This window comes from Aquarana catesbeiana, linkage group LG01, assembly GCF_042186555.1.
Source record: "Aquarana catesbeiana isolate 2022-GZ linkage group LG01, ASM4218655v1, whole genome shotgun sequence".
Lineage (NCBI taxonomy): Eukaryota > Metazoa > Chordata > Amphibia > Anura > Ranidae > Aquarana > Aquarana catesbeiana.
This window is the reverse complement of record NC_133324.1, coordinates 285,506,233-285,528,967: the sequence shown is the minus strand read 5'-3', so window position 1 is coordinate 285,528,967 and position 22,735 is coordinate 285,506,233. Positions and strand designations below refer to the sequence as shown.

General features: G+C 40.0%; 1 protein-coding gene across 1 annotated transcript; it reads right to left on the bottom strand.

Moving 5' to 3' along the window:
- Nucleotides 1-2,344: 2,344 nt before the first annotated feature.
- On the bottom strand, nt 2,345-10,283 carry LOC141141938 (T-box protein VegT-like). The gene is made up of 9 exons (XM_073629210.1): nt 10,145-10,283; nt 9,302-9,449; nt 8,651-8,753; nt 7,489-7,653; nt 7,093-7,239; nt 6,859-6,929; nt 5,245-5,333; nt 4,966-5,143; nt 2,345-4,846 (listed from the first exon to the last, which is right to left on the bottom strand). The coding sequence occupies exons 1-9, from the start codon at nt 10,158-10,160 to the stop codon at nt 4,471-4,473; spliced, it is 1,293 nt and encodes a 430-aa protein (XP_073485311.1). The 5' UTR covers nt 10,161-10,283; the 3' UTR covers nt 2,345-4,470.
- Between the last annotated feature and the right edge of the window lie 12,452 nt (nt 10,284-22,735).

Sequence of the window (22,735 nt, the reverse complement as noted above, 5' to 3'; positions counted from 1 at the left end):
AACTAACAATACAGACCTTAGTTTATAGACTAACTTTACTAGAATACATTAAGCTTGTGTATAATAGGGGTATTTTTATTTAAAAAGTATAATTTCGGCCGGAACACCACTTTAATTTCTGAACTTGTTTGTTTTGGTTCCTTTGGTGTCCGTTTATGAAGCAGTGAAAAAATTTCACTGCTTCATTCTCCGGCATTCTCAGAGGAGATCGTTCTCCTCTGGATGGCACTTTATGAAGCTTAGTAGATCGCTTCTCCTTTGGAGAACAGCCCCTGATACTGGAATCTCACGAGATTACAGGAGCAGAAATTCACTGAAACACCGAGATGTCAGTTTATTAAGCAGTGATAAGTTGTCCCTGCTCAGTACACAGACAGCGTGGTTAATGCTAATAAAATAAAGAGTCCCTCTACATAAATATACATATATACACAAAAACACACACGTTTGTGTATATCTTTATTACACACACACACACATATATATGTACATACATATATACCCACACAAATATGACAGGGGGAACATGGTTAATGTCTTGGGGAGTGTGATCAAAGTAGTCGGAAGTTAATAATCTTCCTCCTCCCTCCTCAGGTCACCCGGGATTCTCTCTTCACTCCCCAATTCACCACCTCTGAGCCGGTGAATCAGGGAAGGTGAATTTTGACAGAGATCGCCAGTGAAATGCTGAAATCGCAGCTTCATAAACTGGACGTTGCTGTGTCAGTCATCGAGGATTTTCAGTGTGCGGAGATCATCGGCGGGAGAACGTGTTCAAACTTGTTCTCCCCCCAATTATCTCTGTTCCATAAACCTTTTATGGACTGTGATCAGTGGCGATCCTCTGGATCACCGCTGTTCACTGCTTCATAAACGGATGCCTTTGTGTGTATGGATTGCAAAGGTCGTTACGAACATTTGGTCAAAATTTCATGTCAATAACACAGGTCATGCAACCGTCTTCTTTAGAAAGAAGCAGTCAACAGCATCATACATACCAAGAGTGTATATGAAGCCAAAACTTTTGTTTTTAGTTTTGATAAGATCAGAGAGGTGTTAGAACCTCTGTCAGGTTTTAATGCAGCCTGTTTTTCATGCTGTAGAGCTTCATTGTTACCAGGAAGGAAAGCAATAGGAAACCTGAAAATTTACAGTTCAGTCACCAGAACAGGTGATAAGGAGAAATCTACCAATAGGGAAAACTGTTCTGATAACTGATAAATCTAAGGAGATTTGTTGATATTGCCAGTCCTTTCCTGTTGTGTCTCTGAAACAAAGTGATCGGAAATTCCCCCAATGGGACCCAGTCAAATTAAAAAGCAAAACAAAAAAAAACAACCTGGGATTGGGCCCTTTTCTATGTCCGAAACAAAATGTTTTAAATCTCCTTTGAAGGCTTCAGGCAGCTCATTCAAAATAGAGGGCAGCAATGTTTACAAAGCAGCACACCACAATGTGCAGGTTCACATCTGTGGGTTGTGGTATGCTAAAACGTTAAGTCTGCTGTGCATTTACCAAAACTATGTAATATGGGCCCTGACTAATCTATCCAGTCCTTTGTATCTAATCAGAGTGGTCCTTCCACTACATAGTTGTTGGTGGATCTAAATTCGATTTTTACAATCGGATTGTAATGTGTGTGGTGGGACTTACAGATGGGCGTCGAATTTGAAACCAAATGCATCTCTTGCCTACCAACACCAGGTGTTTAACCAGACTTTTTTTTTTTTTTTTTAATCAAAATTTGTGACTCACCCCCCCAACTCCCAAAAAAGATCTATAATAAAATGAAAAGGCAGAACTATTCCAATTATGGATTTGTTACCGTCTCCTACCCTAAAGGTTGTATCAGGATTGATGTGAAAATAAACACACAGAGGGCTCATTTTATTCTAGTTTCTTACTTATATTGCATTAGTATGCATTAGCAATACATTATATTCCTGATTTGGCTGGTGCAAAGCATTGTAAAATTTGCAAGACTGCAGGCTGTCTGTAAAATCCTGCTCTGTATCTCAGTAACAGGTGAAGTACCTCTGTTAATGAGGTCTGCAAACGGTGTTTCTGTGCAACACTGATAAATTTATATACACATTTTCTTTTCTGGTTTAAACACTTAGGCTCAGTTCACATATATCCAGCTGCAGTTTCAGCACGACTTTTAAAAAGGAGTTCGGTGTGTTTTTTTTCCAACGTTGTAGGTGCGATTCAGGTGCGAATATTTACTAGAAATCGCACCTGAACCGGACTGAAAAATGCACAGGTGTCTTTAAAAATGGACCGTGGCCACCCTGGACATATGTGAACCGGCTCCATTGAAAGCAGTTTGGTTCACATATTATGCGAATTGGTTGTGGTTCAAAATGCATCTAATTCACATGTATTGTATGTGAACCGAGCCTTTGTAAATTTTAAATTAGCCCTAATTGACGCTTTTCTTCCCTTTGCTTTATTTCTGCATTTTTTTTCTTTAAGATTAACCCCTTTATTACTGTCCAACACACATGTGTAGCAGCAAAAAGGGTGGGCCATAATGCCCACATGCGTCGCTGAATATCCATCACCATAACAAAAACACTAAATTGAAAAATCTACATTTCATTTAGAATTTGTGAATAGAATTATACCTAGTTGCTTTAAAACATTTGTTACATTAGATTTTTTGTTTGACACATATTTTGACTTTAGAAAGTCCTGTTTGTGACAAAAAATATTACTTTATTATCTTAAAATGACAAAGTTATTGCCAAATCAATAGGCTTCTAACAGAAATGCAAACACTGCTTTGCTCCATAAAGGGTAAACAAGTGCAGATAGCTGGAGTGGTAGAAAAGCTCACGGCATCAACTTAACAGAAGACAAATAGGTTTTATTATAATGGCACTTCAGCTGCTAGACTTTAAAAAAGAAAAAAAAAACACTTTTCAGAAATGTGATGCAAGTAGATGTTCAGCCTATATATAAGCATTTCAGGAAATGAAAAAAGTTAGAGAGATGAAGCTTGCTGTATAAGACAATCTGTTTACAATGTTTCCCAGACTTCCTGCATGTGACCAGAGAGTGATAGGCGCAGCAGACAACCAGACTGGAAACATGCAAGTCTTAATTCCGCTGATTTTGGGCAAAGCCTCTCACTTCCAGCTTCATACAATTCCTCCTTTGGAATGGTTTGGCCTTTTGTAAGATATTCAAACATATAACAGCATGTTATATACTAGCCGTTTATTGCAAGTGTAAAATGACAGTGACCCAAAATGTACATTCCATCATTTCCACTTCAATTCACTGAAGTACATAAAAATCATCCTTCTTTAAAAGGGTGTGCTCCTAGCTAGCAAACAAAAGTCCAATATTTCTTAAATAAAATCTATTTACACACAATGCAGTCTATACATAGGACATATCTCAGTCACAACCGGTAAATTAGGGGTGCATAATCTAAAAATTAAACTTATCTAACAAGCCAACTATAGATTGGCTGGGTCTCGTGACTTTCTATAGTCCAAAATTATTATTTCACATACAGTCTTTATTTACAGATGTGCCAAAAGGCATGGATTTATACCCATAGCAGCCAATTAGAAACTTCCTATATTATTCTCTGCTCCAAGTTGCTGAACCTGTGGCTGCCATATATCCCTGCATATGGTCTTTACCCCATTAATCTCTATATTGCAAACAAACAGCTCAGAAACGGTTACACATAAACAAACCCCCAGTTAGAACAAGCATGCTCATTACACACAACCCTGTGTAAAACATGCAACAAGACCCTTGTGCATTTCTTGCATTAACTGTGCCTCATACCATGTGCTGGTGAAAAATATGCACGTGCATATTCAAAAACATCCCCAGGAAAATGTGCAAAATTTCAAGCAAATGTTAAAGTATTAACAAAAAAGAAAACATTTATAATCACAAAATAAAACGAAACATATTTGTGCAAAGAAATAACTGAAAAACTCGGCTTTATGACGCAAAAACCTCTTAACAGGAAGGTTTGTTAGATGAGTACATGTCTCCAGTCCCTGGCTTCAAAATTAAATGAGTGTGCAGCAAACAGAGATCCGTATCGGAGTGTATATACATCCTCCAGTTCCAGTTGGAGACTTTGCAGTTCTCTATTCTGGAAATAGTTCGCAAGCAGCTAGAAGTAGTTTGGCCATCTTTGGAAGTTGTTGCACTGTAGATACCAATACGAATAGGTCCAAAACCTGGTCTCCAATTAAAGTAGAAGTCTATAAAATAAATTAAATGGCATACAGTCCCTCCTAATCACCCAACCTATATGAGTAGCATTTCTTGGATGGCTACATTTGTTGTCTTTGTTGCTTGTGCTAATAGTTGATCATTTTTGTCCGCTCACAAATAGAGGAAACAAAAAAGAATTATGAAATTAGAGTTATATATATTAGTAGAGGTAATTGTGAGCTCTGTCAGTCCACAACTTGGTTATTGTGTTTCGGCTGTTTACCAGCAAGTGTAAGGAAATAAAGAGTACTGGCTCCAGTCTGACATCCCATTATGTGGGTGATTCACAGGTCCTTGGGTGCTGAAGTCTGTTGAGTAGGAGTATCCCATAGGCCGATACTGCCCCTGTGTAGGAACCATCCACTGGTCAGGAGTATATGGACTGTACATGGGCCGTGTCTGCCGTGTAGGGGTTTCCATTGGAAAGTTCATTCCACTAGTGCGCTCCTGTACAGAGTGCTGTGGAGGAAATACTTGAAGCTGACAGGCATCCAACTCTGGCACTGTAGCAACATCAGGTGTGAGGCGTCTACTTGCCACTTCACATGCATCCAAGGAACCTGGAAGGATCTGAGGACACCTTCTCTGTGGGCTTCTGTGGAATAATGATAGAGATGTACGAAATGTTATTTTCTTTGGAAAAAATAAACACTCAGAACACTAACAATTTATTACCTAGCACAAAAGCAGTTGCTGAGGAGAAATGTCACTTACCTATACAGAAATCTGGAGGAAGAGGATGGAACCTGCTGCTCCTGGTGTGGAGAATCTGTCAAATCTGGAGAGTTGGGGTGTAGATGAAGACCTCCTTCATGATCTGTAACCCACTGGGAATATACCTCTGCTGGCATCACAGCAGGCTCTTCCTTCACACGAGCGTTTTTAGAGCGATCTAAACGGGAACGAAAAAAACAAAATTAGTCCATCTCTTTTAATGATTTACAAGCTGGACCAAGCCACCCAATCTATTCCACACTAAACAAAAATAAATACCTTCATCTTCTGCTTCAGGACTGTCCTCCCATCTCTTTCTTTTCTGGCGCTTGCTAGGACTTTGTGGATGAAGCTTTAACATGTCATCCCTAAGAAAACAGAAAAAGTTTCAATGTATGCAAGACTGAATTGCTTCACACCAAAAGTAGGTGCAGATTTTTTAAATACACTAAAGTTTGACTTCCTCTATAAATAAAAAATAAAAAATTAAAAAGTAAAATAATTTTAGTAGAATTCTAAGGCTTCATGTGCATGGGACGTTTTTACAACCTCTCCTAAACGATTTAACGTGACAGATAGTAATCCACATTTAAAACATCCGTTTTTCCACGTTTAGCGGCATTTTGCCGCGTTTGCGTTTAGAAGCATTTTATAAAAAGAAAAAACTGAAAAAGGCCTGTAAATGAAACACGGCTAAATGCGAGTTGCCACGCTTAGAAGCGTTTGGCACTTGAAATGCCTTTACACTCAGCTTCTGAACCCATTTTTTTGCATTCCAAAAAATGCCTCTAAACTCAACTGCCTAGATACGATTGTAAACAACCCTGTGTATATGTACTGATAAGATAACAGAGGAGAGTTCAGGAGCAGTTGAAAAAAAATGCCCAACTGCTCCTAAACGTCCGTTAACCAGCAGCAGTGTACATGAGGCCTTACAGTTGGGTGCCAGCTGCTATAAATTGGGATTAGAGTCAGAAGTGTTAAAAATCATGATTAACTAATGGTTAGCGGTTTTTCACCTAAAACTTTATTATACAGGTGTTACCATGTCATGAGAAATCATGGGACAGCCTTAGCTGATTAACTTCTAAAAAAAAAAAAAAAAAAAAAAAACAAACACTAGTTTCCTGGCCATTTTCCTGACTATCTGAATCCAATACTTTGACTGCCTTGTTTATGTACTGGTAAGTACTGTACCTGAATATAACATTAAAAACTGTGATTAAAAAAAAGGTAATGCATAAAGAGACAGATTTACTAAAGAAGTTGAGAATGTTCACACAAGCTGTGTATACAAACATTCACTTTAATTATCCAATCACATGAAAATCCCTGTTTAATTACCTCATCTACATATCACTGGATAACTGAAGTGAATAATCACACAATTTTTCTTTTGAACATTCTTAACTTCTTTAGGCTACAACTGCACAGGTGACTAGTCCCAGTGTGATTGACAGCGCCAGCAAGGTCTGCTGATTTTGCCACCTGTGAGCGACAAGCTGCGCCTGCCAAGCCCTATACACTTCAATGACAGTTCGCTGGCACAGTCAACGATTAGCTGTTGTGATTAGCTGGCTGTGAGGACAGCCAACGATAGCTGTGGCCACTGGTGACCTGTCACAAAGTGTACAGGGCTCGGTGGCTACAGCTAGTTGCCCACAGGTGGAAATTAAGAGCACAAACTACTTGAGCTGTCATTCACACTGGGGCTAGTCATCTGTTGTAGCCTTTGTAAGTCAGTCTTCATGGGGTCCCACAGTCATAAATTAGTTCTAAAAAAAAAAAAAAAAAAGCATACTGGAATGAAGCTTTTTTGAACTGAAGTAGCATGTTATCCTGTAAGTGAATGAACATTGAATACAAATTGTATGTAAAAAAAACTGTACATACCTCTTGCTGCCCCTTTCCTGTTCTCTGAAACCCTTGGCAAAAGGATTGTGATCAATTTTCAGTTTTGTGATCTAGGAAAAAGCAGGAGAATATATATATATATATATAGACATACACAATTTTTTTTCTAACAATGCCATTTAATGCATTAAACATAGTGCTTTATATAGTTCATAAACAGTCACATTCCTGTATCAGATACGCTTACAATCTACTTTATGTGCTATATCTTACCTTGTCATTTTGATAGGCGGTGACTGCTGTAAACTCAGTCTCTGGAAAGCTAAACACTTGCAGGAGTCCCCATCGGATGTTGTATACGTCATCAGACTGAATGATGTGGAACCGAGGTTTGTACCGATGCATTGAGTGCAAGATTATCTGCAAAGAGTCAAGAAGCACTAAAATAAGACCATGATATTCTATAGGAGCATGGGGGCTTATGAGCAAGAACAAGGGAAGGCATCTCATTCAATAAAAATCTTAGATTGTAAACTCTAAACGAGCAGGGCCCTCTGATTGCTCCTGTATTAAATTGTATTGTAATTGTACTGTCTGTCCATATGTTATAAAGCGCTGTGTAAACTGTCTGCGCTATATAAATGCTGTATAATATTAATAAATGCTTACATGTCCATGCTGGTCCAGTGTGTTGTTGGTCAGTTTTAACTTTTGGAAGCAGATCGCATCCTTCATCCAGTGCGCACCTGGGGCTGGAGAGTCTGGGTGTACATACGTCCTGCATGGAGGGTGTGGCTCCGCTTTACCTGCTGCCTCCCACTGGTTCTTGTTCCACTATTGAAAGAAAATAAAACATTGTGTATTGTGGCTGCAGACAAAGTGTTAAATAAGTGTGCTTCTCCAAACAGCAAGCACTACTGAAACAAATTAAAAATTTAGAAAAAAATATTGTATGCACCAGCTATTAGGCTGGCCATACAGCAATCTTTTTTTTTTTTCGTTCAACCAGCTGGTGGAACAAAAATAGAAAAAAAAAAAAAAAAAAAAAAAAGGAGGATCCGATTTCCCCCCATCCACACTCAATGTGGATGGGGAAATCACTCCCACTGTGCTAATGTATTCTGACAGCGGAAGACTTTGCTGCCAGCAGCACTGATTGTTTGGGAAAAACCTGACAGGCTGGTCTATCAATCATCTTGTCAACCAGTCTGCCCATACATGGCCACGGCATCCCCAGCCAGCCAAAACCCCCCGCTTGCTCGTTCTGTGCTCCCCCCATCGCTCACCCATCAGGCCCCCGCCAGCTCCTGCACTTACCCCATCCAGGTCTCTGCTTCCCCCCCCCCCCGCATCTCCTCGCGAGTCCTGGTGGTCATCTCCCAGCCAATCAGGATTTAGGGCCTGCGGCCAATCAGGTCTTGGGACTCCCAGTCAATCGGGTTTCAGGACCCGGTTCCTGATTGGCCGAGAGGAGAAACAAGAAGGCACTAGTGAATATTAATTCATTAATGTCACACAACTGTGTGGGCTCCGAGCACAGTGCTATGTGCCCGGAGCCCACCCTTTTTGAAGCAATTAGAGCTACTGGCTCTAATCATGTGCTTCTAAAAATAAAAAATTGGAATCCATGTGTTCGGCACCCTGCATGTAGATCAGTGGCCGGACACATGGATTAGGGGGGCGGCGCCCCTGCTCCCTGCATGAGCGGCCGCCACTGCATGTAAAGCTGCCCTTATTCAGATGCATGTTTGTCAAAATCATTCCAGGTAGAGAGAATCTAGACTTTACTGCCTATGACTGCCTATATATTTTAAAAGTTACTCATATTTACCTTATATCTGCAGTTGTCTAAAGGGATAAAATCCACCAGAACCACATATTTAGTGTAGGGATGGAGCCCAAAGAGTCGAATCTTACATTGTGGGAACATTCGCCTGTAAAGAGATATGATTGTAATTAGAAGACACAATGGTGTTTCTAATAGCGTTTGTACGCTACAAAAGCAAAGTACATATTTAAACCACTTAGTGGCTGAATAAATAATATAACTAACTACATGTTAAGAGATGAACAAGCTCCATCTGTACTTTTAAACTGTGGCAGCAAGAAAATGTATGAAGCAATGTGCAAGACATACATACAGGTTTTTTTTTTCACTAGCACTCATTGCCATGCATTTTCACTGTAAGGCAGTCTCAACCTTTTCAACACAGAGAAGCTCTTGAAATAACTTTCTGGTCTCAGGGAACTAAAAAAAATACTATATTCACAACTTCTAATACATTAGTGTTATATTCTGTTAAAAGAATGCTCCTTACACTTGTGGTCATTGGGAAGTATCACCTCATTACAGATAGCTAAAAAGATGAATGGTGTCAGTGGGAACTGAGCGATAGAAATTGTTTAAGAAACCCTTAGCAACTTCTGGAGGAACCCTGTTTGAGAAACCCTGCCATAAGGTCTTTGTGATGGAGGCACTCACCGGCCAGACTTGGTGATGATCATCTCTGTCCCTTCTTGGTGGAACTGCCTCCATAAATCCAGGTCCTCCAGGGTTGCACTGACCGAGTTGGGCAAGTACATGGAATCTTGGTTGGTGACACAGTCCATGTCTATAGTTGGTTTCGCATCTGAAGTGGGGAAAAAAACATTACATTAAATTACAGAGCTACAAAACAGGCTTGTATCTCCACTTAAAAAATAAATAATAATAATAAAACAGTTGTGCACTGTTAGCCATAGATTATGCATTCTCATGAGGTCTAATAGGCGATTCACATTTCTACAAAAGCCTTGGACCCAGATGTGCCCTTCAATACCACAGTTGATGCTGCAGAGAAGTCATTCCAAATCTGGATCCTCAGCATGTCCACCTACTAGTGGAATAACACAGACTGGGTACCAGATACCACTTTACTGGGAAATGTTGCATATACAATGATTTACGTAAGAACTGCCATCCACCTAATTGATCATAGATTGGATTAAAATACAAAAATGTATAGTCAATCCATAACGGTTGGTATTCACATCCAGACCGATACTCCTTATTCAATGAAAAGATTTGGAGATCAAATGGTCAATTTAGCTAAAAAAAACGTCTGAGTGATACCCATCACACTGAACAATTAGGACCTAAACATGTATGACCAATAACTACAGATAACAATATGACCAGCAACAGATAAATCCAACAGCCGAACTTTTTCAATAATCCTAGCTTTTCCCTTTAAAGTGTAGAGCTCGATCCCATCTCCAAGAAGAGTTTACAATGGTTAGTTGCTTAATCCCAAGAGTCCGCTGGCATAACCCGGAGCCTACTTACCAGGCATAGAATGCATGGTCTCCTCCGCTCTCTCCGATAACTACTTCTCACCTGCTGGAGTACCCTTCGGACGATTTATAAAGGGGAGGGGAGGAGCCACGTCCATGGGGCCCCGCCCACACCTGCTGCCCCATCGCCGCTCTTTGATGTGTGCGGGATACAAAGAGGAAGATCCTGTGTAATGACGGGGGAGGGCAGGAGGAGGCTGACCACTGATTAGCATCAGTCTGATACACAGGAAACCCTGCGGGGGAAATGCGCCTTCATTTACTACTAACTCACTGCAAAACAAACAAGATCAGGTTCAAGGCATGGCCGGCCAATACAAAGCACAGCGGGCCTGACTGCTGAGACACATGGGGGGCCACATCAGTCCCAGATATACCCCAATCATCACTCACATATCCACATCATCCCTCTCATATGTCTCCATATCATAGATCAATCCCTATAGGCATCCATCTCTCTACAGATTATATTATAGATCTCCAAATATTTTTCATATCTCTCAATCTCTATAGGCCTCCATCTCTCTATACAACACTCCAGAGAGAGAGAGAGAGAGAGAGAGAGAGAATATATATATATATATATGTTAATACAGAATATAGGTTTCCAGCTCTCTATATTATATATCCATTTCTATATCTCCATCTCCCTAATTTTCACAATACTATAAATAAATATACAATGTAGGAGAGATGGAGACATATATACAAGATAAAGTGCTGGATATATTTTTATCTGTCGCTATCTCTCTAAATGTTATAATAGTAAAAATAGATATATGATCTAGAGAGATGAAGATATAGAGATGGAGACATACGTAGATATATAATAGAAAGTGCTGGATATATTTGTATAGCTATGCATGTCCCAATCTCTATAGCATATATCTATTTTATCATAACATTTAGAGAGATAGCGACAGATACAAATATATCCAGCACTTTATATTATATATGTCCCCATCTCTCCTACATTGTATATTTATTTTTAGTATTATTAAAATTAGGGGAGATGAAGATAAAGGAATGGATTATATATATATATATATATATATATATATATATATATATATATATATATATATATATATATATATATATATATAAAGAGCTGGAAACATATTCTGTATTAACCTCTATATCTCCATCTTCTATATATTTATATATTTTATATCCATGTATATGTCTCCATATCTATCTTCATCTCTCTATCTCTTGATCTCCATCTTTCTATATCATATCTATTTTTATTATTATAACATTTAGAGAGATGGAGACATATAAATTGATATATAAATATAAAGTGCTGGATATATTTGTATATCTATTTATATGTCGGTATCTCTCTAAATGTTATAATATTAAAAATAGATAAGTAATAGAGAGATGAAGATATAGAGATGGAGGCATATACATAGATATACAAATATATCCAGCACGTTACATTATATATCTATTTATATGTCCATATCGCTCTAAATGTTATAATAAAAAAATAGATATATCATGTCATATAGAGCGATGGAGATATATAGAGTTATATTATGGGGAGAAAGACATATAAATATATAATATAAAGGCATGGATATAGAATACAGAGAGATAGCTACATAGAGATATCGATAGAGATTGATACATAGAGAGAACAGGGGAGATATAAAAGAGGGATAGAGACATATAAATATATATTATAAAGAGATTGATATACAATACAGAGAGCTGCAGATATATCCATCTCTCTATAATATACATCTCTATCTCATAGATTTATAGATCTCCATCTCTCTAGATTAAATATATATCTATTTATATGTCTCCATCCCTCTAGAATATATATCTATCTATCTATCCATCTCTCTATAGTATATATCTATTCATAGGTCTCCATCTTGTATATCTCTATTATATTTCCATATATTTCTCTCTAATATATATATATATATATATATATATATATATATATATATATATATATATATATATATATATATATATATATATATATATATATATATATATAGAGAGAAATATATTAGAGAGAAATATATGGAAATATAATAGAGATATACAAGATGGAGACCTATGAATAGATATATACTATAGAGAGATGGATAGATAGATAGATAGATAGATATAGATATATATATATATAGATATATATATATATCTATATATATATATCTATATATATATATATATATATTCTAGAGGGATGGAGACATATAAATAGATATATATTTAATCTAGAGAGATGGAGATCTATAAATCTATGAGATAGAGATGTATATTATAGAGAGATGGATATATCTGCAGCTCTCTGTATTGTATATCAATCTCTTTATAATATATATTTATAGGTCTCTATCCCTCTTTTATATCTCCCCTGTTCTACACTCACCTGGTTTATGTGTATATAATATCTATAGAGATACGAATAGGTATATAATATAGAGCAGTACATGTATAACCAAGGATATTGTAGATAGACACAGAGATCTCATACAGATACATAATAAAGTGAGGATATATATATATATATATATATCCTCACTTTATTATGTATCTGTATGAGATCTCTGTGTCTATCTACAATATCCTTGGTTATACATGTACTGCTCTATATTATATACCTATTCGTATCTCTATAGATATTATATACACATAAACCAGGTGAGTGTAGGGATTTTCTATGGAGTATGAATAGAGGAGGAATGTCGGGAACGGACACCATAGTCCAGTGACACGGATACCGGAGGTGGGTGTATGGAGTGTAGAATGTGGGGTCGGTGTATAAGGCCCGGTGAGAGCACACAGTCCTCTCTCAGGACAGTATACATCTCTCTCAGGACAGTATACATGTCCGGACAGTCCTCTCTGTGTATTGGCGGCTGTAGACAGTCGGGTTTAGTTTTGTGAATTGGGCGGTTCGGTGGCTCTTCATATGGTATAGCAGGAACTGAGGCCTCCTCATCACATACACACGCCCCGGGCCATGGACATTGTGTGTAGTGACTGAAGGCCTCGTATTTCCTCTAATTGAGGCTGGGAGAAGTCTATTGTCTAAACATGCAGCCCTGGACCCATTGTTTTCCAATCCACATAGCCGAGCGTTCCAGACACTCCATAATACTGCAATACACATCCTCCATCCGTCTGTGCTTAGCCCTCCTCTACTACTCCTTCACTACTATCCAGGTCACCCCTCCATGGCTGCTATGGGCAGGTAAAGCTAGTAATATCTCCATACACTATAAAATACAACTCAAAGATATTCTTTTCATTTTAGAACCCATCAGGGTTTATTTATTTATTTTGCCCTTTGTGTTGCTTTGAGGAGATTTCCATTCACTTCCTGTCCCCTGGTCACCACAGGAAGTGAAGGAAACCCCTGAGTCCCACTAAAGATTTTTCTTGTTCTGGGAACAACCCAACATTTAGGATTTTCTTTTACTTTCAACAATAACAGTCACTGGGGCTGCAAGGGTGGACCACACACTATACAATCTCCTTTAGATCTACCATCAGTCATGTAGTGCAAGGGCCTAGCAGAAAGGTTATAACATTGAATGGATTGTTTACATGTGTCCTCCTATTATAAAGGATTGATGAATCTAAAGGAAGATTGTACAATCAGATTGCAGATTGTGTAATGTATGGCCAACTTAACAGGGACAAAGACAGCCAAAAAAAAAAACTGACAGAGGTTCCAATCCCTCTCCACTCTGTACCTTACAGTAGAACTGAAGGCAAAGCTTTCTAGTTTTGGACAAAGTGGAGATGGATTAGAACAGCTGTTAGGTTTGTATTGCTGTCTGTGTCCCCATTAGGGAGATTCACCTTCTCCATTTGTCCTGTTGTCACAGAAAGAAAAATAAAGTCCTACACCTTATGTGCCAGGACAGGAGGGGGGACCCATCTTTCACATGGTGACTACCAGAGATTCCCTCACTTTGGCGGGATTTCCTCTTACTTCCTGTTGTGACTATGGGACAGGAAATGAAAGGAAATCTCAACAGGACACACATGGAAATAATAACTTGGCAGGTTCTCTTATTTTATGTGAGGTCACAATGCAGGATACAGACAGACCCTCTGTAAAAATAAATATGTATATATATATATATATATATATATATATATATATATATATATATATATATATATATATATATATATATATATATATAGCTGTGTCCCCTTTAGGGAAATTCATGCCTCCATTTTTACTGGTGACCATCATTGGTGAGAAAGAAAATGCAGGGAGCTCCAAAGTTTGAACGTTGTCACCGGAACAAGAGGTAAGGGGATATTTTCCAATGGGGACACCTTTTCTGGAGACATTTGTTTAGGAGAGGAATTACCAAGCTTTGGGAGATTTCCTTTACCTTCCGGTTGTGTGTCTGGACAGGAAGTGAAGGGAAATATCCCCAGTGGCTGACAGACTGCAAACAAACTGGCAGGGGGGATTTACCCTTCCCTGTATTCTAAAAACGAAAACCACTGATCGGGTATAGAACAGCACCATTAAAGCGGTTGTAAACCCCACTTGGTCATTTTTACCTACAGGTAAGACTATAATACGATAAGCCTATAATAAGGCTTACCTGTAGGTCAAATAAATATCTCCTAAACGTGCACTTCATTCCGAGGTGAGTATTTCATAATGTGCTAGTATGCAATGCATACTAGCACATTATGCCATTGCCTTGCAGGTTATTGTTGTTTTTCTTGTCTTTTTTTGAACATCTGCAGTTTACAACCACTTTAAATAAACATAGGCAGAAAGCCCATTTCAACAATGTTTGGCAAATCCCGGTGCCAGGTTATAAAGATTTAAATAAAAAAAAAAATTATATATATATATATATATATATATATATATATATATATATATATATATGCCAGAGAGGCAGATTTGTCTTGCACCTATTGCCTTGTAATTGGAGCATGAATGTAAAAAGGTGAGGATTATATTTTTTTTCATTGCGATTCATGAAAATGGGGTGGATTCATTAGAAATAAATATGACATGCATTAAAGTAACTCATGTGGTATTTATCTCAAAAGTAGTCAATTCACTAAAAAATATGCGCTATATACTGAATGCTTCGGCTCTCGGGTGCTGCCGCCACCATTCGTGGCAAGGGAAACCGTCAGTGAAGCCTTTCAGCTTCACAACTGGGTCCCTACAGTGCATGCCGGTTCCCTACTGCGCATGCGCGAGCCGCGCTAACTGGCCTGGTGGTGGAGGAAGGGGGCCGAGGTGGTCACCATAGCGCAGTCTCCCGGAAGTGGGTGATGGGTACCAGTCAAAAGCATGTACCCCCCCCCCCCCCCCCAAAAAAAAGGTGTCAAATGTGGCGGGGGGGAGAGGGGAGGCAGAGAAGCAGAGCTTTTTCACTTTTTTGTTTTTTACATGCCAACATTGCACCAGAGGAAGAAATACTATGAAACTGAAAACAATCTAGGTGTGTTTTCATTCACAGAATGATCTTCCTCCGTTACAATTTATTTCCATTTCTGAGCCCAGGGCAGAACATTTCCATACTGATACATTGTATACTGATCACTCGGATACATTGTATAATAACCACACTGATACTGTACATGAAATACTTTTAATTTACTGACCAGTTCAGAGTTCCCCTCATAGTTATTTTGTACTTTGCTAAAATATCGACTGCTTCCTGGCAGGTGATGAACAGCAAAATGTGTATGTTATTTAGTGAATTGACTTTAATAATTTATCTTTTTTTTTTTCAGTATTTACCTCACATTCAATATTTTACTTTGATTCATTTTTTATTATCTCATGCAATATTTCCGTCAAATAGGTCACGTGACATTCATATTGCATGTGGTAACCTTAACACTTCCAGATTTAAAGCATATGTAAACCCTCACCTTGTAAAACAACTCACGTTAAAATAGAAATGAAAGAAAATAATAATAAAATATATAAATAATAATAATAATAATATATAAATAATAAAATATATAAATAATAATTATATATAATAAAATATATAAATAATAAAATATATACATACACACACATATACACACATACATACACACACTATATTACCAAAACTATTGGGACGCCTGCATTTACACACACATGAACTTTAATGGCATCTCAGTCTAATGCCCCGTACACACGGTCGGACATTGATCGGACATTCCGACAACAAAATCCTAGGATTTTTTTTCCGACGGATGTTGGCTCGAACTTGCATACACACGGTTACACAAAGTTGTCGGAAAATCCGATCGTTCTGAATGTGGTGACGTAAAACACGTACGTTGGGACTATAAACGGGGCAGTAGCCAATAGCTTTTGTTTCTTAATTTATTCTGAGCATGCGTGGCACTTTGTGTGTCTGATTTGTGTACACACGATCGGAATTTCCGACAACGGATTTTGTTGTCGGGAAATTTTATAGCAAGCTCTCAAACTTTGTGTGTCGGAAATTCCTATGGAAAATGTGTGATGGAGCCCACACACGATCGGAATTTCCGAAAACAAGGTCCTATCACACATTTTCCATCGGAAAATCCTATCGTGTGTGTACAGGGCATTAGTCTGTAGAGGTCAATATTGAGTTGGCCCACCCTTTGCAGCTATAACAGCTTCAACTCTTCTGGGAAGGCTGTCTACAAGGTTTAGGAGTGTGTCTATGGGAATGTTTGACCATTCTTCCAGAAGCGCATTTGTGAGGTCAGGCACTGATGTGGACAAGAAGTCCTGGCTCGCAGTCTCTGCTCTAATTCATCCTAAAGGTAAAAGGTAATTTATAAATTATGGTAGAGGAGGTGGAGGGAAGGAAATCTTTCAATAAGGACACTCGATGACAACTGTCTAGGATTTCTCCTGACCTTGTTAGGTTTCCAGGCTAGAAAGTGAATGAGAACTTATCCAACATAACAGACAAAAGCCTGACAAAGTTTTTTCAATCATCTACCTGTATTCTACTTTATACCAAACCTATGAGAAAAAAAAAACTTGGTGGCCAGACAGCTCAATAAAAGCAGATTATGTGACTGCTTCAGACAGTGCTTGGGACTATATTTCAATGTAGAGGTTAATATGATGCAATTATTAATTTCCTTAACATACCTACCCATCTGTGATCACCCTAAATTTTACACTTGGCAAAAGGAAGACTATTGTATCACATAGGTTGGACTTGATGGACTTGTGTCTTTTTTCAACCTCGCCTACTATGTAACTATGTATCCAAAACACAAGCATATGAGTATTTGGAACAGAGAATCACCAATTCATTTTTACCCCAGTGGGACATTTTGAACACAGCCATGATGACAATAGTTCCATTCAGTGCTGTATCAGCAGAGTTCACCCTCACTGCTAAAACTTCTAAAGATCTTTTTTTTGCCTGTTTGTCTTCTAAAAGGCTCTCCTGGGTACACTAAGGCTCTATGAATAATGCTGCACTTTGCTCCTCACACTTCAGAGAGAGGAGGTGTAGAAGGCTTCAAACCATCAGCAAATTGATCAGCATTGTCACTTACAGCTTTACGATGGATAGAAGCACAAAGTACTGGAATATCGATTTACAGTTTTCCTGGCAGAAATTGTAATTTTGGACCAAAAAAAAATAAAATAAAGTGTACAGACCAACATTTATTTAAAATTAAGCTATGGGGCGTAACAAAATGGCACAATCATTGAAGTGACACTAAACAATATCCTTATTCTCCCAAAACATAACCCATACACATCCACTACTTGTCAGTGTAATGGCCCGGTTATCTATTTTTCATGATTATTGCGCATATGCATCGGAAAACATGCATACATTTATTCCAGTGGCTAAAATAAATTAATATTCTGGCCAGTAGAATGAGTTTAGGCTCATATGTTTCTGAAGGCCATATGCCTGTAAATGCACCTAAACGCACATAAATAAAGCATTTTACGCGCTTGATTATTTTGCCACCCTCCGCCAATAATGGAAAATAAAATGGTCCTGTTCAAAGATCTTGTTTCATCCTTTAGCATCATTGATGGCTTACAATGTTTTGTAATAATTATCCAGAGGCAGCTCTAGGCTTTGTGAGACCTTAGGCAAAACTTAGACATGAGGCCCCACTCACGCCCATCAGCTAGGCAGCAGCCCTTACCAGCTTGAGATCCTCGTGCGGTGGATGTGAGGGGTGACGTGCACAGATGCAACGTCACTCCTCATTGGCTGTATTGACTGAATTTCTCCCCTGGCCAATACGAAGGAGGGGGAAGAAACATAGCAGGCGGCTGTGCTGGCAAGCGCCATTCCCGAGTACAACGGCGAGAGGAGGAGAGGGAGGGGGCAATGGCGTCACTAGGGGGGGGCAGAGGGGGCCCTGACCCCCCAACATTATGCTGTGCCCCACCATGTGCCCCCCCCCAATTAAAAAAATTTTTTATTTTTTTTTACAAAAAGGCAATGTCTTTTTGTTTGCATTCGTAGCGGATGCGCTGCATCTTACTTGGGCCACTGCTGGAGTAACACAGTCTCTATTGAGAGGGAGAGCGTCCCCAGTCAGCTCCTGCGGGTGATTCCTCCCCCCTCCCTCTGCTCACTGACACTGCATAATGTGAGCGCTCACACAACCATGGCCGCCCGATCTGCTCCTTCCCCTGCATCCTCATTGGCAGGGAGAAGAGCGAGTTGCAGGAAGGACTCCACCAGGACTCTCAGTTACTGAAAAAACAGACTGATTTCTCCCGTCCTTAGGACAGGAGAACCAGCCTGTAAATTCCAAGAGATGCCAGGCCAGCACTGTCAATAGCAGGGGCAGGACAGCAAGAGGAGGCTGGGGAACCCCACAGTGGCAGAACACCAGGGCCCGGTGGCAAGACAACCTTTATATATATATTTGCATTTTATAGTTGCCTCCCTACCTTTGTCCCTGTCCCCCCCATGTGCCCCCCTAAATATGAAAGCTGGAGACACCACTGGGAGGGGGGGGGAGAAGAGCTCTCTCTCCACTCAGACACAGACAGCCACTCCATTCTCATGCTGTTCTTCTCTCCTCCTCTGACAGGAGGAGGGAGGGGAGATGGGCAGGAAACACAGAGAGCCCCCTTCCCGTTGCTGACAGCAGCACGGTCTCTTCTCCTCTGACCCACTCCTGTCATTTGCCAGCGGAGAGAGAAAGCAGGATGGGGATCCGTGGCACCCGCTACATGTGTTAGGCAAATTAGGCGGCAGCAAGATTCCTGTGAGCACGAGGCCATAGACGACCGCATTATTTGCCTAATTAAAGAGCCACCTCTGAGGGTATGGCCATTTAGACTGCATAGTTTACTTCGTTTTACTAGGTTTTAAAAATGGCTTTTTATTGTTTGGAATGATTTTGTGGTGTTGGTGAAGAAAAGCTTGGCCCACTCATCCACTGACACTATCCTGGATGAGCATGGGCCAGGCATGCATACAAATTACATTCACACTTGCTCTAGGGGCACCCAAGAAGGCACGCTCCCAAGCTGCGGCTCTGTGTGCGGATCGGCCCTGCCCTTTCCGCCTCCTGATTGGCTCACTGGCTGTGATTGACAGCAGTGGGAGCCAATGGCTCCTGCTACTAAAAGCCAATCAGGAGTGTGAGTCCCCAAGAAAACGAAGGCTCTTGTAAGCATCGCTGGATCGAGGGGGGGGATCGGGTAAGTATTGGGGGGGGGAGCTGCTCTCACTTCCCGACTGGCAGGCACAGTCAGGAGAGCTTGGGAGGCATGCCGGAGCGGACTGGGAGTGTGCAGTCTGAGATGGATGTAGAGCCAACGGGAGAGACTGTGATGTCATGGGCAGTGGAATCAGGCAACTGCAGCCAGGAGGGCTGGCAGAGCCTGAAGAGGACTGACTGGGAGAGGTAATCCACCATAAGTCAGCCAGCACCAAAGACTTTTCCTATTTTTGCTGCTAGATCAAAGGGACTAGCGGTCCCTGACTGCAAATGGCTTTTGCTAAAGCCTGATCCTGTCAGTGTCGGGCCTAACCATGTGCTAGCTGTACCATCAGTGAAGTGTTGTGCAGGAGAGAGAGAGAAACAGTAAGGCCCCATTCACACTAGCGCGTTTTTTGATGCATTTTGCATTTTGCAGAAATGCACGGGAATTTTTTAACATGGGTTCCTATGGAACATGTTCACATCAATGCTTTTTTGTATCTCTGCGTTTTTGGAAAGGGTCGGGGACTTTTTTTCATGCAAAAAGCAGCGTTTTGCATGTAATAGTTTTCGATGGACAAGCATCAAAAACGCAAGTGCACCGTTTTTGATGCGTTTTTGGTGCATTTTTGGTGCGTTTTTGCCGTTTTTTTTTTTTTTTTTGTAATTTTTTTTAAGACTGTAAAAAAAAATGAAAAAAAAAAAAACGCAAATTGCGGCAAAAACGCGGCAAAAACGCGGCTCAAAAACGTGCCAAGCATGAAAAAAAAACCTCCAAAAACGCTCAAAAGCAACATGCATAGGTGTGAATCGAGCCTAACAGTCTGCAAGCAAGTGATGTGCTGGAGGAGACTGGTATGGTAAAGTGTACATAGAGGTTCCAGTTGATCATATACTGATCTTCGGGCATCCCATAAACCCCTTATCCATCCAAGTTAAAATCCCCTCAATAAAAAAACAAACAATAAAAACAAGCATATGACTGTTCATTATCTCAAGAGTGACTGAGAGGTGAAAGACAGGGCAGGGCGACAGGTGGACCACTACTTTCAGTAGCCCCTGCGGGGGTATCACTACAATTTTATTGCAGAGACCTTGTCGTATCTATTCCCTTGACTAAATATGTGCAAGCATAGGTGTATGTCTTTGTCAGCACTGATGTTACTTTATGCCCATACCAGTACTAATAAAAACGTATTTGAATATCCAAATGAACTGAATTTGGGCGACTATCTGTGCAGAGAGCTCACAGTGTGTTCACTTAGATATACAAATCTGAAAGTTCATTAGCTGCTAAACAAGGACGTGGTGTATGATGTTGTCTTTCAAGAACATATGGCTGTTTATTGATGTGACGGAGCACAAGAAACCTCTTGTCTCAGTATGTGGGTATAACACTCAGAGAGGTCATTTCCAAATGCATGAGCATGTTCTAATTAACTGGAACTATCTAATTGGAGAAAGTGATTGGAACACCCTGGGAGCTGCTACCACCTGCAGGCTACAAACTAATCTGCTACAAATTACCACCTATAAATCACATTAGAAAGGGTTTAATCCCAGATTAATTCAAATTTCTGCTGTTGTAACAAGGTTTAGGAAGCCTTTACAAATAGCTCACTATAGATAAGAGAAGTGCAAGCACAAACCGTTCACTCACTGCTGTCTGATGGGTAAATCTAGCATCAAAAATGAATGCAGATTCCCTGTCGACTATGTTTTCAGGGCAGTAACAGACCAGGCTTGTATGATGGCCATCTGTGTATGTATATAATCTCTGGATTGCAAGTGACCGTGGATTCTGCATTGATACATATAGACACTTATGGTCACCACAGAGATGACTTGGTGGTCCTTATGTTGTCACCAAGGGTGAATGGCACAACGTCAGCCTACAGGAATCCTAAAATTATTTGTGACTGGCATGGTGCCTGTATAAAAGATGGAAGGGTTTTGAAATTTGGGTGCACAATAGATTGTTCGAAGACAGGAAATGAGGGGCATCCAAAATTTAAGATGTCAACAAAGCAAGAAGTAATAGTAAATCATCGAAAGGGGACAAATGTTCCAGTGACAACTGTATAACATGGAAATTCCCTTTTTTGGGGAGATTTACTCCCAAGTGAAGGAGATTCTCAGCAGCAGGATACAGACAGACCTAATAGGGGATTTTAACCCTTTTTCATATATTTAAGGTCCATTTTATTAGTGAAATTGAAAAAAAAAAAATACAAAGAGCAAAAAAAAGCACAAAAGATGCATGGGTACAGGGAGACAATCAGATGTGTTGCAGTACAAGGAGCATGCTGATAGGAGGAAAGGGCAGAATGACAGAAATTAGCCCATCAATCTGCTGCTTCTCCTTCCACTGTCCAGTTGCAGGCTGGGGTGGGGAGAAGACCTGCAAGGCCCCTTGCAGAGGGGGCAGACTCCCCCAAGCAGATCCGCCTGCTCAGCGAGGGATCTGTCCGCTTATCCCCGCTGAGCAGGCAGATGACAAGGTCCGTGTCCACTTTGCAGATCGGATATGGACACAGCCTGCTTTTCTCTATGGGGCGATCGGATGGAAACAGACTACCCCATCTGTTTTTAGCAGACCGGATCAGATTGGATGCCGGCAGGTGTCAGCGGACTCATGTCTGCTGACATCTGCCGCTACATAGAGAGCTATGGATGGTTCGATCGGGTCAGCCTGAAAAACTGACAGGCAGACCTGAACGGTCCGTCAGTGTGAAAGGGGCTTAAGTAAGCGGTTAATGAGATCTACATTTTCTAGCAGGGTTTGTGATGACTAAAAGTACACCCTTGCATTATCCACTTTCCAGGTTCCAACTTGCATACCTCCCAACTGTCCCTGATTTTGAGGGACTGTACCTGACTTGGAGCAATGTCCCTCATTCCTCCTCATTTGTCC